The 18500-nt window shown below is 41.4% G+C and overlaps 1 protein-coding gene across 1 annotated transcript in view; it reads right to left on the bottom strand.

Annotated features, from left to right (window-relative positions):
* The window catches only part of LOC126456317 (E3 ubiquitin-protein ligase lubel), a 464483-nt gene that overhangs the window by 201241 nt on the left and 244742 nt on the right, over window positions 1-18500 (bottom strand). Inside the window, exons 6-7 of the mRNA XM_050092068.1 lie at window positions 16880-16988; window positions 8282-8541 (exon numbers count right to left, since the gene is read on the bottom strand). Of these exons, the coding sequence (XP_049948025.1) occupies window positions 8282-8541; window positions 16880-16988 (369 nt within the window). The remainder of the gene's footprint in view (window positions 1-8281; window positions 8542-16879; window positions 16989-18500) is intronic.

Here is an 18500-nt window from a genome sequence, read left to right as displayed (position 1 = left end):
AACCCGTTTGCGTGCAAAGCACACTGAACCTACACCTGGAGTTTTGGTGTATTGTGCGATATCGTATGACAGCAGGAGGCCTTTCGTGGTTATCCCACGCACCATAACTGCAAATTTGTACGTCAGTCTGGTGATTCGACCTGTTAAACTGCTATTCGTGAGCAGCATTCCACTGGTTGTTTTCCAACAGGATAACGCTCGCCCACATACCGCTGTTGTAACCCAACATACTCTCCAGAGTGTTGGCATGTTACATTGGCTTGCTCGGTCACCGAATCTGTCTCCAATGGAGCTCATATAGGACATAAAAAGACCACAACTCCAGCGTCATCCACAAATAACATTAACCGTCCCTGTATTGACCGACAGTGTGTAACAGGCGTGGAACTCCATCCCAGAAGCTGTCGTCCGTCATCTCTATAACACAATGCATGCACGTTTGCATGCTTGCATTAAACATTCTGGCGGCTACACCGCTTATTAATGTACCAGTATTTCTCATTTGCAATGGTTGATCTCGCGTTGACAACAACCTGTGATCTTGCAATGTTAATCACTTAAATATGTTTCCTAGACATACGGATCCCCGAAATTTAATTATTCTACGTTAATTATTTTTGGTGTTGTGTTTTTTTGCTCCGCCAGTGTATTAACTATGGCCGGCCGAGGTGGCCGAGCGGTTCTAGGCGCTACAGTCTGGAACCGCGCGACCGCATGCACTGGATCTATCCCTTGCGTCATCTCTTTAGTCTCTGCTGCTACCTGTTTTCTTACATCTGGAGGTGCTACTGCCAAGAGTGTAAAGATCTTATTGATTGGTGTTGGTCTTCGGCTCCCTGTGACTGCGCTGCATGATTGTCATAATTTAACCGATCCAAAAAAGCCCATGCGCTTTAAAAAAATAAATAAATCCACCAAAAAGCTCAATGAAACCTAGCTATATTTAATTAAAAAAAATTAATTAACATACAGAACATACATAATGTTAAGTAGTTAGCTTACACTTATTAAAAAAAACCATCAAATTTACTGAGTGCAACTATTTACTGTCACAAGAATATAATTTATCAATATTGCGTTTTAACGTTTCTTGTAATTTAAGAAACACAGATAAACAACATTTACAGTTCTAAAAACAAACTTCAACTTGATGTAGAACTGTAATGACTGCAAAAATTTGCTATCTTTTGGAAGCGTGCAGAAATTTATAGACCTTCACTAATTTCTCGGGTCTTTTATCTCCTAAATTATTTCCTAATAATGACCAAACAAATCGGTAGGTGGAGAAGGTTCTCTCAATGGACGCAGCGCTGACAGGACAAGGAAAGAAACATTAAGAAAGTAGTTGTCAGAATGAGTTAGTGTTTTTAATAAATTAATCATAGGAATTTAAACTGGACTAGTTAACCGTCAATATGAAAAACTAAAAAAAAAAAAAAGAACAATAAAACCCATAAGAACCCAATTTTAGCTACTGGGTTGAGTTTTTTGAAAGTACCCGGGCTTTTGGGAACCCTGATATGCTGCCTTTGTAACGAAGAGACACAATAACTTGATTAGAATGTGCCGACTTCCTGGCCGGCCGGAGTGGCCGAGCGGTTCTAGGCGCTACACTCTGGAACCGCGCGACCGCTACGGTCGCAGGTTCGAATCCTGCCTCGGGCATGGATGTGTGTGATGTCCTTAGGATAGTTAGGTTTAAGTAGTTCTAAGTTCTAGGGGACTGATGACCGCAGCAGTTAAGTCCCATAGTGTTCAGAGCCGTTTGAACCATTTTTTGCGGACTTCCTCCAGGCCGTAGCGGCGTATTCTGCAGCAGAGAAACACAGAGGAATGGTTCAAATGGCTCTGAGCACTATGGGACTCAACTGCTGAGGTCATTAGTCCCCTAGAACTTAGAACTAGTTAAGCCTAACTAACCTAAGGACATCAAAACATCCATGCCCGAGGCAGGATTCGAACCTGCGACCGTAGCGGCCTTGCGGTTCCAGACTGCAGCGCCTTTAACCGCACGGCCACTTCGGCCGGCGACACAGAGGAAGGGCGGATGTGTGAAGGGCGTTGTAGTGCGCTCTCCATGTCGTGTTTGTCAACTTGCGGACGAGGTTGTTCCTGGTGCGTACCTTCTGTATGGGGACTATACAGCGTTGTTTGTAAGTTAAGGTCAACAAATGTGAATTGAATGAACTAAAATTTAAGGCTCAATGGGGAGTAGTATCATATAAGCACACCGAACAAAAAAAAAAAAAAAAAAAAAAAAAAAAAAAAAAAAAAAAAAAAAAAAAAAAAAAATAGTCACCGTTGGTAAACTTCACTCTAATGCCACATAACATCTACCCTTGTCTTTCCGATAGGGTGTCTCAGAGTTCGAGGAAATCAGGAACATATGCGTAAAGCCCCGTGAAAACGGCTACCGTCATCTTGGAAGACAATAGTGTGCAGAGCATGCTCATCATCAATAGACGGCAACACTTGACCACCGAGAATGATGAAATAAACATAGTGGTTCATGCTCACGGTGACCTGTATGAGAGCATTCAGGTCATATTGCCAAAAACATTCCTGAAAATCACGATACAATCTTTGGTCTTACCTACTTCCTCTAGACATTGTGATTTATCACTGGGCGCTCGGTGCACTCCATGTCTTGCAGTATTTGAAAAGAAACAAACTCGTGATCCATCGAACAGCACAAGACGCATCTGGTCAACTACTGTAAAGTTTCTGTGTTGTCTGACTCACTGAAGACGTGCAGCATTACGTGTCGCTTTGAGCAACGACTTTCTAGAACTCTACATGTCCTTTGCATGCAGTCCCCTTCGCAGTGTTCGTTCGAAATGGATTGCGATAGATCTGAATTCAGTGACAGTTACAGTGTGTAACTACCGTAGGTTACAAGCAAACATAGACTACGGCAGTTCTCCTGGGAGGTTTCCAGGTACGGCCGCACACGCTTTACCTGTTTGTTAGGTGTCTCGCATATCTATCGGTCTAAGTATTTTGATCTATTTGCTTGTGCATGCCGTCAGTGTCTTACTAGATTACCCTAGAACCCAGAAACCGGAAGTGGTGAACGGTTTAGAAACCGAGGGAGGATATATGTAGGGCTGTATAACATATAGAACATTTTTGTCTGCATAGTTATCCTCCTATTGTATTTAGAGTAGCGTTGAAATTGCCAATGTTTAAAATCAGGTTTTATTCGAAAATCGTTAATATTATACCGTCCCCAAAGAAATACTAAGAAACGACTTAAAAACAGTATTTATAAAGAAGAGACATTTAAAAATTGTAATAATTTCTCTGTGTAAGTTTCCAGGGCAAAGAAATATACAGAGCACTCGAAACAAAATGATCTAAAGAGACGATAAGATACGATCTTTTGTTAATTTTTTAGTCGTCTTGACTTCTCTTGTCTTGGTTGCGTGTAGACGGACATCTTGCGAGTGCTGGCAAATGTAAGCATATTTGTACTGATTAAGCAGATAATATATTGATTTAATATTATTGTTCACTTTTAATTTGTAAGAGGTGATCCCGATTTCATGTCCGTCTTCCTTGAATTAACCTGCATTCGAGTAATTTACAGTGAAAAAATCGCAGCAGCCGATGCAGCCAACGACGCCATTACGTGGCGATATTAACTTATAAAAATTAGCGGAAGCGAAAAACTCGCCCGCTGTTAACATAATATACATTTTTCTCCACAGCCGCCCGACGTTGCAGAAAATATGTAGCTTTAAGATTCTTATTTTCAGTACAACAGCCGAGAGCCAGAGCCAGGACTCCGACTACAATGCAATGTTTAACGGAGGTAAGAAAAAATATTCTCGCGCGTGTGTGGGCCGCAATTGTAATTAATAACTAAAGATTTTTTGCTTTAAAGTGAACTGACTAGCCAAGGAAATTAATATCAAAAGTTTATTCCATTGTTCAACTTATATGATCATGTTTTAAGATTCAGCGAGTCTTATGTCCATTAACGTAATAAATAATTTCCACTGAAGATTAATATTATTTAAAAAAGAGACAACTTCACAAAAGCATTTAATTGTAAATCAAAATTGAATGAAATATCATTTTGATTAAGGCCCACCACGTAAGTCGGCAACAATCACCATTACCAATCGATTTCTGTAGCAAATAATAAATTAAATTACGACGACCGACGAAAATTATTAACTTGTAACGTGAAATAGAGAGATATTGTAGTAAAAAAATACCGATTAACTATATAGCGCTAGAAAACGCAGTTTCTCAAAAAAAGGTAAAATTTAAAAAAATAAACATATCAAACATCGCTTCAAAATTTCATCGAGCTTATATATAACATGGTTCCTTTATTCATAAACAACTTCCACACTTATCATAATAACAGGAAACTCTTGCCTTTGATCTTGAGTACAAACCAGCAATAATTATGTAGATATTTTTATGTTTGTGCATGTCAACTGTACTTGCATCAAAGGCAATTGCTTTGATTACATAAAAGCGCAGAAATTATACGATCTACTAATTTTTTTAACATTAAACGATGTGCGATTCTAAGTATGTGCAAAACAGACAAACAGAAGTCGTCGGTCCCCAGTTTCTCTCTCGCACTTTCACTTATGTTTTACTACCTACCAATATTACCAGTACTACCGGTCTACATGTAATCCTACCATTCAGTACGTTATTTATATACTGTACCAAAACTAGTGACCTATAGTTTTGGAAGATCGCAACTCTAATGAGTTCAAATGGTTCAAATGGCTCTGAGCACTATGGGACTCAACATCTTAGGTCATAAGTCCCCTAGAACTTAGAACTACTTAAACCTAACTAACCTAAGGACATCACACACACCCATGCCCGAGGCAGGATTCGAACCTGCGACCGTAGCAGTCCCGCGGTTCCGGACTGCAGCGCCAGAACCGCTAGACCACCGCGGCCGGCCTCTAATGAGTGTAGCAATTCCTGTAGAGTTTGAAACTGATTGTCACTGACACGGCGTGACACTCACCTCCAGTCTCCGCCTGGTAGGATCCTTTTAGGATCACTGTTCTCGAAAATTCTTTCCAGATTAAAACTTGTACCGGGCCAGTACTCGAACCTGGGACCTTTTCATTTCGCGAGCAAGTGATCTATCGACTGAGCTATTTAAGCGTGACGCACACCCCGGCTTGACAGGTAGGATATGAGGTACTTGATGAAATAAAGCTGTAAGGTCATGTCGTGAGTCGTGCTTGGATAGCGCAGTTGGTAATGAACTGGCCCGCGAAAGCCGAAGGTCTTCGATTCCTTGTCCGGCACACAAATTTAATCCAACAGTAAGTTTCAAATCACGACAGCTCCTTCCTACCATTTCGTCACGTCTCCACAACTTACTACACTGATACCATTAAAAGTGTCTAGTACAGACATCACTTCACTGCCACGAATTACCACGGCTGAGTTAGGCCACATGTACCAGTTCACTGCCATCACTAACGACAGAGCTGGGCTACTTTTTACCAGTTCTACACCATCTGCTGCGCTCCAAATCGGCCAATGTGCTGTTTTATAGAGGGTGACTAATATTTTATATGATGAACTTATACACTGTCCAGTCACATTAATGTCACCAACTGTCGAAAGCGTGAACTACCACTTTTTCAATGCAGACTGCTGTGAGAACAGAATCAGTGATGTTCTGGAAGGTACCGAGAGGGATCTGGAACCATGCCGACTCCAGAGCCATGGTGAGCTGCACTATGTTTCAAGGCTGAGGATCCGTGGCGCCAACAGCCCTATCGAGGTGGTCCAACAGATTCTCGACTGGGTTTAAATCCGTGGAGTCTGCGGCAAAGTCATCCTAGAGCTCTTCTAACAACGCACGTACACTGTGAAATGTCGCTTTGTCCTGCTGGTAACTGTCATCTGGCCAAGGAAAAACAAACTGCGCGTAGGGATGGATGTGGTCCCCGAGGAGAGATGTATGCTTGTGTTGATCCATTGTGCCCTCTAGAATGACGAGAGCATCCAGGGAATGGCACGAATATATTCTCCAGACCACAACACTCCCTCCTCCGGCCTGTACTCTTCCGACGATTGTTACGGGGCCATAGAAACCAACGGCCATCTGTTCGACTGGTCATAAAACGTGATTCATCTGAAAAGGCGTCCTGTCGGCCCCCAGCGGACGTCCAGTTGTGATACTAGCGTGCAAATTTCCGTTCTTTGTCGCTGATGGACAGCAGTCGATTTGGATGCACGAACAAGGCGCCTGCTGTGGAGGCCTATAAAGAGCAATGTTCATTGAATGGTCGTTGAGAAGACGCTGTTGGTAGCCCCGTGGTTCATCTGGTCAGGTGCACCCCAGTTGCCTTGGCCCCAGTTTCGGATAACACTTTTTTTCTGTGCATAATATACTTTAACCATGGCGGGAGACGAACAGTTAGCCGTTTCGGAAATGCTTCCACCCTTGGCCAAAAAACCTTTGTTCATGCTCTTCCGAACGTCAGATAAATCGCTCCACTTCCACATAACGACGGCGGCTGCACTGTTTTCCGCGTCCCCCGACACGTTTTGCATACCCGCCGCTGACACCTAACGTCTGTGAGTGGTTATAGCAGTTCGACGTCGAATATAGGCGGCGGTCACATTAATGTGAGTGGACCGTGTACAAATAGTTCTTACAATTACCCTACTCTAGGGATCTTATGTAGGTCTACCTATTTATAAAATTATTATACATCGTTTACCTAGGTGCACAGGACACATAAGAAAGTATCAATAGTACACTACTGGCCATTAAAATTACTACACCAAGAAGAAATGCAGATGATAAACGGGTATTCATTGGACAAATATATTATACTAGAACTGACATGTTATTACATTTTCATGCAATTTGGGTGCATAGATCCTGAGAAATCAGTACCCAGAACAACCACCTCTGGCGGTAATAACGGCCTTGATGCGCCTGGGCATTCAGTCAAACAGAGCTTGGATGGCGTATACAGATACAGCTGCCCATGCAGCTTCAACACGATACCACAGTTCATCAAGAGTAGTGACTGGCGTATTGTGACGAGCCAGTTGCTCGGCCACCATTGACCAGACGTTTTCAATTGGTGAGAGATATGGAGAATGTGCTGGCCAGGGGAGCAGTCGAACATTCTGTATCCAGAAAGGCCCGTACAGGACCTGCAACATGCGGTCGTGCATTATCCTCCTGAAATGGAGGGTTTCGCAGGGATCGAATGAAGGGTAGAGCCAAGGGTCGTAACACATCTGAAATGTAACGTCCACAGTTGAAAGTTCCGTCAGTGGGAACAAGAGGTGACAGAGACGTGTAACCAATGGCACCCCATACCATCACGCCGGGTGATATGCCAGTATGGCGATAGCGAATACACGCATCCAATGTGCGTTCACCGCGATGTCACCAAACACGGATGCGACCATCGTGATGCTGTAAACAGAACCTGGATTCATCCGAAAAAATGACGTTTTGCCATTCGTGCACCCTGGTTCGTCGTTGAGTACACCATCGCAGGCGCTCCTGTCTGTGATGCAGTGTCTACGGCTACCGCAGCCGTGGTCTCCGAGCTGATAGTCCATGCTGCTGCAAACGTCGTCGAACTGTTCGTGCAGATGGTTGTTGGCTTGCAAGCGTCCCCATTGTTAACTAAGGGATCGAGACGTGGCTGCACGATCCGTTACAGCCATGCAGATAAGGTGCCTGTCATCTCGACTGCTAGTGATACGAGGCCGTTGGTATCCAGCACGGCGTTGCGTATTACCCTCCTGAACCCACCGATTCCATATTCTGTTAACAGTCATTGGATCTCGACCAACGCGAGCAGCAATGTCGCGATACGGTAAACTGCAATCGCGGTAGGCTACAATCCGACCTTTATCAAGCCGGAAACGTGATGGTACGCATTTCTCCTCCTTACACGAGGCATCACAACGACGTTTCACCAGGCAACGCCGGTCAACTGGTGTTTGTGTATGAGAAATCGGTTGGAAACTTTCCTCATGTGAGCACGTTGTAGGTGTCGCCACCGTCGGCATCCGTGTGTGAATGCTCTGAAAAGCTAATCATTTGCATATGACGACACCTTCTTCCTGTCGGTTAAATTTCGTGTCTGTAGCACGTCATCTTCGTGGTGTAGTATTTTTAATGGCCAGTAGTGTAAATAGTCTGTTACGTTTGCTGCCATGTTGTACTTCCTTGTAGTGTTCTCCGGTGGAATGATAAGACAGGAGGCTGATAGGAGGCTAAGGGAAAGAGAATATACAGAGTACTGACCAGCTGCGGCTCCTTGAAGGCGTGCGCGGGCGCCTGGAAGCTGGAGCTGCGCGACTGCCGGCCCCTGGAGGAGGCGTGGTCGCGGTCGTCGGCCGAGCTCATCTCGACGACGGTGAGCGGGATGTTGGGCGTGGTGGCGCGCATGGCCGCCTGGTGCTGGCGGTAGCGCTGCTGCAGCGCGCCCAGCCGGTCCGCCGTGGGGTGGCGCGCGTGCTCGGGCGGCGCGCTGCCCAGCTGCGGCGGCGGCGGCGGGCTCGGCGCTGCGGGCACACGTCTCTCCACTGTGCGGCGCTCTAGGCCTCCCAGTTACGTCACATTTCATTATTAGTATACGAGGTGTGCTCGAAAAGTAATGAGACTGGCATCGATGCGAGCGTAGCAGCGCTGTGTTGTTCTACTTGTGTACACCGGTATGTTCATCTCTTCCAGATGCTCGGTCCGAGTTTCAGCTCCGCACAGCCATCACGCGATTTTTTAGAGCTTCATCAGGAAGCTGCCTTCATGTTGTGTGTTACCATAATGGAACAGTGGAATTTAGAGCAACTTTTGTGTAAAACTTGGGGAATTTGCGAGTGTGACCTTTAAATAGTTGAAAGAGGCCTATGGGGAACATTCCTTCTCAAGAGCACAAGATTTCGCTGGCACAAATCATTTTCGGAAGGCCGAGAACACGTTCAAGATGAGCCTCACCCAGGGAGATCATGAACTTCAAAAGCCGATGAAACGTCGAACACGTGCGTGCTCTTGTTTCTTCAGGACAAACGGTCATCCCAGTGTTTTACAAAGCCACTTCCATCACTGAATTTTTCATCTCAAATGGTATTTCTGTTGTTCCACGGCCCTCTATTCACCTGAACTAAGCACTTGTGATTCTTTTCTTCTACATCTACATGTACATACATACTCCGCAATCCACCATACGGTGCGTGGCGGAGGGTACCTCGTGCCACAACTAGCATCTTCTCTCCCTGTTCCACTCCCAAACAGAACGAGGGAAAAATGACTGCCTATATGCCTCTGTACGAGCCCTAATCTCTCTTATCTTATCTTTGTGGTCTTTCCGCGAAATGTAAGTTGGCGGCAGTAAAATTGTACTGCAGTCATCCTCAAATGCTGGTTCTCTAAATTTCCTCAGTAGCGATTCACGAAATGAACGCCTCCTTTCCTCTAGAGAATCCCACCCGAGTTCCTGAAGCATTTCCGTAACACTCGCGTGAAGATCAAACCTACCAGTAACAAATATAGCAGCCCGCCTATGAATTGCTTCTGTGTCCTCCCTCAATCCGACCTGATAGGGATCCCAAACGCTCAAGCTGTACTCAAGAATAGGTCGTATTAGTGTTTTATAAGCGCTCTCCTTTACAGATGAACCACATCTTCCCAGAATTCTACCAATGAACCGAAGACGACTATCCGCCTTCCCCACAACTGCCATTACATGCTTGTCCCACTTCATATCGCTCTGCAATGTTACGCCCAAATATTTAATCGACGTGACTGTGTCAAGCGGTACACTGCTAATGGAGCATTAAAACATTGCAGGATTCTTTTTCCTAATCGTCTGCATTAATTTACATTTATCTATATTCATAGTTAGCTGCCATTCTTTACACAATCACAAATCCTGTCCAATTCATCTGGTATCCTCCTACAGTCACTCAACGACGACACCTTCCCGTACACCACAGCATCATCAGCAAACAGCCGCACATTGCTATCCCCCCTATCCAAAAGATCATTTAAGTAGATAGAAAACAACAGCGGACATACCGGATTTTTCCGGAATGGAAAAATGTCTCAAAAGGTCCTACCAGTTCAAGCCTTTCAGCAATGCCCCCAAAAATGGGAACAACAACTCCGCCGGTGTACAGCTGCCAAAAGGAACTACTTTGTTTAGAAGAAAATAAAAAAAACCAACCTTTCCTACATAAAAAATCAGTCTCATTACTTTTCTCACATACCTCGCAGTCTGGCTGCAAACTGGAGAGTGAGCAGCTCTTATATTGACGAAACTGTCCTTCCCTGGAGGAACGCTACAGCTTCCTGTGTCTGTGAATCAATTGCCCGACGAGACGTACAAGGCAGTCAGCAACAGTTTAGGTAGATTGCGTTCGTTTGCGTTTCTAGCATTAGATATACGAGACCATTCCATATTGATTTACACTTTACTCTTTTTTCCCGCCATTAATCGTGCGCCATTTGACTGGTCATCACATTTCCAGTATGTAATAGTTTGGTTTAATCGTAGATGGCGGGAAAATCAGTATAAGTGTGATCCTTGCACAGCTCAGCCCGTTTACCCAACTGCTGTCGTTACATGAGCGGACAACTGGAGTGTATTCAGCATGGACAGCGCTACACGATGTGGTTTCCGTGGAAGGAGGGTGTAAACACTGCGGATATTCAGAGGCAACTGGTAGCAGTGCGGGGAGAGTGTGCACCGCCGCGGAGAGTACTCTTGCAACACGATAACCCTCGTTCCCACACGAGTCGGAAAACCACAGCTGCCGTCACTGAAGTATACTGCCGCAGCCATCGTATTCTCCTAACTTGGCCCCTTCAACTTCTCCAGGCCGTCCTCGAACCATTTTCTGTAGTCTGTCGCACCCACTGCAGAGCAGCTGCTCGCGGTTGCTGAAAGTTTGCAAAATGATGTCTGTGCAGAAGTTTTTTTATTACCCTGAATAAGTGGTAGTCAGAAGGGGCCGAGTCATGAGAATACGGTGGGGTGTGGCAGTATCTGAAATCCAACTTCAGCGACTGCAGCCTTGGTTTTCCTACTCGTATGGGGACAAGCGCTGTCTTGTTGCAAGAGCATTTTCCGCGACAGTGCGTTCTCTCCACACACTTCCACGAGTCGCCTCTAGATATCCGTAGTGTTTACACCCTCCTTCCACAGAACCACGTCGTCCAGCACTGTTCTCCTTATCGGCCGCTCACACAATGACAGCAGTTGGGTCAATAAGCAGTACTGTGTAGAAATCACTGTTTTACTGGTTGTCCTGCTAACTAGGGTTAGAGCAAACGACCATATAGTTGAAACTGTAATAAAGAGTCAAATGGCGCACCATGAATTATGGGAAAAATAAATCAGTGCACAAGCTTCGCCTATTACTAATTTCTGTACTCCCTCGGCGTGTCTGTGCTCTCCGTCCCCACAGATTTAGAATGTTCACAGAGGAACAGCAGGTGCAATTTTTTGTGACGTAGCTGTGTGAACAGAGTAGGGACCCGCCTGCTCGCTCTTCATTTTACAGCCATATTATATTCCATGAATCCTGTGGAAAGTATATCTAATATCTAATCAAATCTTCTCTGGTTATCAGCCGGAGGGTAGCGTCGTATTGTCACGACTTATAAATGAGTTACCTATTCGTCATCATCAGGCGAAGTGTCGGGGTAGTGTCAGTTTCGTTCATGTATAGGCGATGAATCGCAGATTTCTTTGCCGAAGGCCCAACGGGTAGGCCAGCCATATGCCTCTGGAAGAGATGTCGTACCTGGCGGTGCAAAGAGCGGAGGGTTGGGTGGAGGGGAGGCTGGTCGGAAAGAGTCCGAGCGTCGAGCCTTGGTGTACCTATTTCGCCCGCTGCTTCCTCTGATTTCACATTAGAGCGTTCCTGACTTGCTAACGCAGCATCCCATACTCAGCTCAGTTGGAAACCACTTTTACGACTAACATCGTCACGTACTGTTATTTCTATTGCCTCCTTGATGACCCAGTCTCAGAACTCCGGGCACGGTACAGTACCTTTGTTTTTGATGCTGTGCCGCGCCACTACAGGCAGGTCTACGGTTTATAGAAAGCGAGTGAAAGCTTCCTCAGCGAATTTTATTCAGGAAATCTTCTCGGGTTATCAGCCAAGACGTGGCGTTGTGTTATCGCAACATTTCGACGAAATGCCTACGTCATCTTGAGGCAACGTGTTGGGTTGATGTCCAGTTGGTTCCTTTACGGCCGCTGGACCGCAGACTCTGTCGAGGGCCCAACAGAACAAAGGTGCTTTGCCGTGCCAATGGATTCTGTTTGGCCCTCAGCAGAGTCTGCAGTCCAACGGCTGTAAAGAAACCAACTAGACATTAACCCAAAACGTTGCCTCAAGATGACGAGTACTCAACTTGTCGGCTGATAACCCGAGAAGTGCTCTCATTACATTCTTTGGAGAAACTAAGGAATCATGATTAATGTGGCCGGTGCTCTACTGAGACGAAACGTGCAATCAGACACTTATAGTGTGCAAGGCCTATCGTGATACAAAGGCGCTGGTCAATGACTGTTGGACTACGTCGGGTATTGGCGTACAGACGTGTGGCGCCTGGCAGCTGGTACCTGAGTCTACGCTGCACTGCCCCTTTTCCATGTCACTCTCATGTAAACACGACGGTGCAGCCTTGACCAGGTCTTCAGTTCGCTTTTCCGGGTGATAGCTACGTACGTCAAACTGTAACGTCAGTACTGCTCTTGCCAAATGGAGGTTTGCTAAATACAACTTCAAACTTTATCACTGTTTTCATTTAAAAATGTCACCAATTCCTACATTCATGAGCGTTCACGGATGTTCTTAGTTTTCTTAGTGCCTACGGACTCTCTTTTAGTTTTAAAGATCGCACATTTGGGAACCACTCTGCTGCAAAAAACACTGTTTATTCACACTCGGCTCAAATGCAGCACTCAAGTGCCTCTGCAGTGTTTTGGTGCTCACGTTTCAGAGTGCGTTCCTTTCACATTGTATTAAACTAGTTACAAACGAAAGTTGACAAGTATCTACACTGTATTTAAGTACAATGTAATGAAATGATTTTATTTTACGAAATATTATTGCATTACAGCACTAATGTTAATAAAAAAATAAAATCAAAAATAGATTTTAATAGTTTTTCTGAAGATACGCTTTAATGGAGTACGAGGAGTTGCCAAAGAGAAATTTGTTTTAAGTCAGTCTTAAAATCTTCCACATTACCCGTAAGACATTCTGTACATTCCGGCCTGTTGAGAATTTATGTATATTCACGAATTTCACAGCAAATATATATGTCTGAGTTTTGTGAAGCATTTGTCAAAATACTAAATACTTATATAGATCATCTGTATGATGTTACAGAAGTAGCTGCAAACAGAATTCTTAAAATACGCTTCTAAAAACACTACCCTTGGAATTATTCCATAATTCATTAGTAAACAGTAACATGAAGACTAACCTGGCTTCTTCATTTTTAAAGTCCATGGGGCAAAAAACAGTGCATACTGAAAACACATCTGAAGTGAGGAGCTTCATTTATTCTAAATAGCGATTTTTTTTTTTTTATTAAAACTGTGGTCTGTCTATTGTCTCAAAAAATTGGCTGTTCCTGCTTCTTATGCTTCATTGTTTGAGTGAATTAATGAATTGCGTGTTTTGAGACTAACAAAAAGTTAATAATATTTGCTTTGGCTTGAATTATCTGCAGATGTTTCAGACATTTCTGTAAGGGAAATGGCACTTATTTTATTCCTATATAGGATCAACTGCAAAAATAACAAATTTATTTCTTCTAACAATTCATGTATATCATAAACAACTTAAGACCAAAATCAAAACTCTTATTACTTCCAATTATGAGTGCCTGTTGCTATGTAATTGACATGTAACTGCCAAGCAGAAAAGATAAAAACCATAAACTTACGTCAATTTATCCAACACATTGAATCTTCTACGTGGGATAACAGTTCACAGAATCTAAAGCTCTTGTCAAGTCATAAAATTTTACTAAATGGTAAAAATGCTGACTGACTACCAAATCAAAGATGATATAATTCTCTTGAAAAGATGGAAGCTCGAGTGGGTGATTTGTTTCCTGTTTTAGACATGAAAGACACCAAGGAACTTCAGCATGTGTTGGCTGCTGTGTATGTATACAATCCCTCAGAGTATGGCACTGTAATTAAGTGATGTTGGCGTCCACATTGTGGTAAACAATAAAGTAAACTGAGCCCGATAGTAATCCCTCAACGAGGATCACATGATTTGAGGTCCTTGTGCTTGAGGTCCACACAATAAGTCATTGCATAGGTTTTCAGAAGGGTTTGTGGTGGAGGAACAGTGTTGTTCTGAGATAGTGAAATGATTTTCCCCAATTTTTCGCGTGGTTTGTTTCATTTTTCACTGATTCTTCACACTATTAAAATTGTATGGATGGATCAACTGGGCCATATATCTCTAGAGCATTCTAACAACGTTGTGGAGATTGCTCCAAACAGATGTACATCGTGCTACACTATAGATGTTCAGATTACTGCATTGGTATGCAGAGGATACTGATTCTTGCCATTACAATTCACTAAGTGTTTTCGGCTATACCGTTTATGCTAAGGATCTCCTGTCGAATCAGTATAAAGAAATTTGTGTATTTGGTAAATATTTTGACACCCTGGTAACTGTATTAACTGAAACCTTGATAATATCTGTAACTAATGGCGAGCAACTGTCAAATAATATAACTGTGGGTAAGCAGAATTTTTAACACACACCAATTTATTTCGTTGAAATTACTTCTAGACGTCATATACACATTTATCATGCACCACCACCACCAAGTTCAGAAGGACATTGGCTGTAGCTTTCTGAAAGGAACCATTCTGGCAATTATGAGAAGTAATTTAGGGAAACTGCAGATAACCGAAATATGGATGACTGAATAAGAATTTAAATCCTGGAATGATGCCTAATAATGAATGCCACATGTTTGTCTACTTTTTACCAGTAAGTTAACTGATCTATAATTCGCACGGAAAACTAGCTCAGAAGAACGTTATGATATTTTACGAACCAATTTTAGAGTAATTGCAGTATTTATTCTGAAACAAATACTGAAGGAATACACTATCAAATTTAAGATGTTCTGTCTTAAATATATCGTAATTTATCTTTGTTCATGTAGACTTCTTTAAGAAGCTGCATGAGACAAGCAATGTTATTATGTCCAACTAGGAAACACTGTGCTTGACAAGTTTCGTATGGAACTCTAAAATACGTTCTTTGGAAATGTAAAACCCTTGGTGGAATAATAGGTATCAAAACAGACAGTTGAAATGTATTAGTTACCACTAAAAAGTATTTTGAATATTTAAAATGTACCAATAGTTAAAATGTTACAAGAGAATAAACACCCTCAGAATATGGCTACTAAATTTGACCATACTTGCAGCTACCATGTGTCACTACACAGGGTAATGCATTCTGACTCAAGTAATTGACTCAGAAGTTATATCATGTTATCAACCTATAACATTCAAAATAATTGTATGAATGATATGATGTTGGTCATAACCTTATACATCAACAATGAGATTCATTATCTCAACTGTGTTATAATAGTGGTAATACAGTATTTTCAAGGTTTGGAGCTATTGCAGTGCAGTATTAAACGGATATTTGATTAACGAAGATAAAGAAAACGAAAATCAAAACAATCTGACAAGACAAGAGCAAAGATATTTTGAATTGACTGTCACTTAGTATTTCATAGGTCTTTTTTGTCATCCACTGCTTGAAAAGGAACAGGCCAGCTGTCTATATCATTTTCATCACAAATCTCGTATACACAAGCTGTAAAATTTTCACACAGTTAAGAAAAGGAAGACCATTATGAAGCTGAAGTTGTATTTAGCAGATACCCTTCATTTGGAATCCTGACAAAATGTTAAGATCTACTGATACTGAAACTCATTATGTAGACCAGTGTGTATCACTCTGCATCATATGCTGTCGGTTCAATCAGTATTGACCACTGATGAAAGTATGAAAATGTTCAAATTGCTAAAATATGGATTTATTCAAATGAACTAGTTGTCTGTTGTATATTATTTATTTATACAGACTAATAAGAACCATCCAGAAGCAGTAGGACCAACAGAAAAAGGTACTGGTTAGTGTCTTTCTTGAAGCAGTCCTTAGTTCTATTAGACACATATAAAAACCTTTATAGCCACCTAAAGTGCGTCACTAATTTTGATTAAAGTATAACTATACACATTTATGGTTGTGGCGTCTTTTCCTGCTATTACTATCATTTTAGTTTTAGTTCTCTCTTTCCCCTGCTGACACAAGCTTAGGTATCTATGTGTGTGTGTGTGTGTGTGTGTGTGTGTGTATGTGTGTGTGTGTGTGTGCGCGTGTGTGTGTGATTCCATGCCAAAGAGATACATCTCCACAAATATGTATTATTTTATTGTTGCTGAAATAATTACTGAGGGCAGGTCTATTTTGCTTACCAGTATTTCTCAAGTACCTTCTTTGCATCTATCTAGTCATAAGTAACACCATTTATCAATAGTTTCAAATAAAAATACAAATTGCAAGAATATCACATTTACACAACTCAGAAAAACAAACTAAATCTTGAAACTTCTTGAACTACTTCTTTCAGAACTGAATCATTAGTATTCACTCACACACTATATTAATAAAAATTACAGTATGCTGAAAATAATTTGATTCAAAATGTTAGTATTTTTGTTCCTGTTGCTGTATAGTGGAGCAATCTCAAGCAAAAATTGTAATTACTTTAAACATATCTTCCTTATAACATATGTCTTACCACTGTAATAAGTGCTCTTACATTGAACTTTGTTGTTTGGCGTTTCAGGAAGAGGTCGAGTACTCATTATCCTCCTTAGGCTTCCCATTTTATCCTTGATAGAAAATTCCTTCTTTGGCAATGGTGGGCCCTAATTTAAACAAGATAAAAAACAGTGTATCCAAGTACAAAACGAGTTGAATATCTCAGTCACACCGTAACATGGGATCACCATGCTAAAGAAACAAATGCCAGAATTATTTCCTGGCAGATTTAATGATGATTAGTGGAGAATAATTTGCACTAGTATTATAAATTGGCATGCAAATTATGTATACATGATTCCTAGCAAATCACATAATTAAACAGCTTACACAAATTTTGATCTTTGGTTCCAGTGCTACAGGTATATTAATCTAAATTTTCATATTATACTTCTCATTTGAACATTATATTTTCATTCAGCTATGTATGGATCCATCTGTTTTCATGAAAGGTTAAATATTCTTCTGTCTGCATGGTGGTCCATCAGTCACGTCACTACCTGGCGATATCAACTGCTCCCTTACTATGATTTAGAGGAGACCAGACAAATAAGATCATATTTTTCAGTTTGTGAAGAGGGTTTTAAATAGATAATTAGTAATCAGATATTTACTCACTGTATTTTCCAGTTACTTGGAATAAACATATATTTTTTCTAACATAGATATGAGACATTACATAAAATACATATATGTGAGGTGTGGTTTTCAGTGAATGAACAAAGGCACAACTTTTCATAAAAAATATATTGTGAACGTTTTTTTACAAGAATAATAACATATGACTGTATTACAACAGAAATAACATATTTTTATCAGAAAATAAAATGTATACATAATATTCTGGAGTATTTACATACATCTTATAACTTTACAACATTTCATTGCCATATACCTTTGCTTTAAATTTACAATATGTTACTTATTTAAAAATCAAACCAAATGTCAACACTAATAAGATTTCAACAATAAAACTTTCTTCACTGACAAAAAGTTTACCTCCAATATACTATGATATAATGTTACTCGAAAGATATCTGTTCTTATAGATAACCCTTGTGGTTAATGAGACTTGTATGTTTTCATATTAGTGATTTTATATCTTACTTAGCTATGGGGACAAAAGGGCAGTGTTGATACAATGAACACAGTGTCATATCCGACGTTTAATTATGGCAGTAAGTTACATTAAATATCTGGGCTGAAATACTATTATGAAATCGTCATCTCTATTCCTAAAGTGAAAAAAACGTAAGTTACACAAGACTATAGGAATTGAAACGTTATATACCACAGAAATACACCAAACAGTTCTAAACAAAAAATCTCTCTCATAGAATTATGCACTTTTTGTTTTTAAATGTTATATAAATATAATTTATATGAAGTTTTGTATCGCTGAAAAAGAAGGGAAACTAGGAAATATTCAAATGTTATGGTGCCAGAGAAAACACATCGTTGTATGCGGATGAATATTGGCTCAATGTCCTTCTACAGACAAATCAACAAGTAATAATCATTTAATAAATTATATTCAGTAATAGTTACCCTATAACCAGTTTCTAATTTAAATGGAAAAGGGATGTTTTCACCAGTTATTTATTCCCAGCCTTGAAGGA

The sequence above is a fragment of the Schistocerca serialis genome, chromosome 2 (genome assembly GCF_023864345.2).
Source record: "Schistocerca serialis cubense isolate TAMUIC-IGC-003099 chromosome 2, iqSchSeri2.2, whole genome shotgun sequence".
Lineage (NCBI taxonomy): Eukaryota > Metazoa > Arthropoda > Insecta > Orthoptera > Acrididae > Schistocerca > Schistocerca serialis.
The sequence above is the reverse complement of the archived record's forward strand: the minus strand, read 5'-3'. Positions and strand labels throughout refer to the sequence as shown.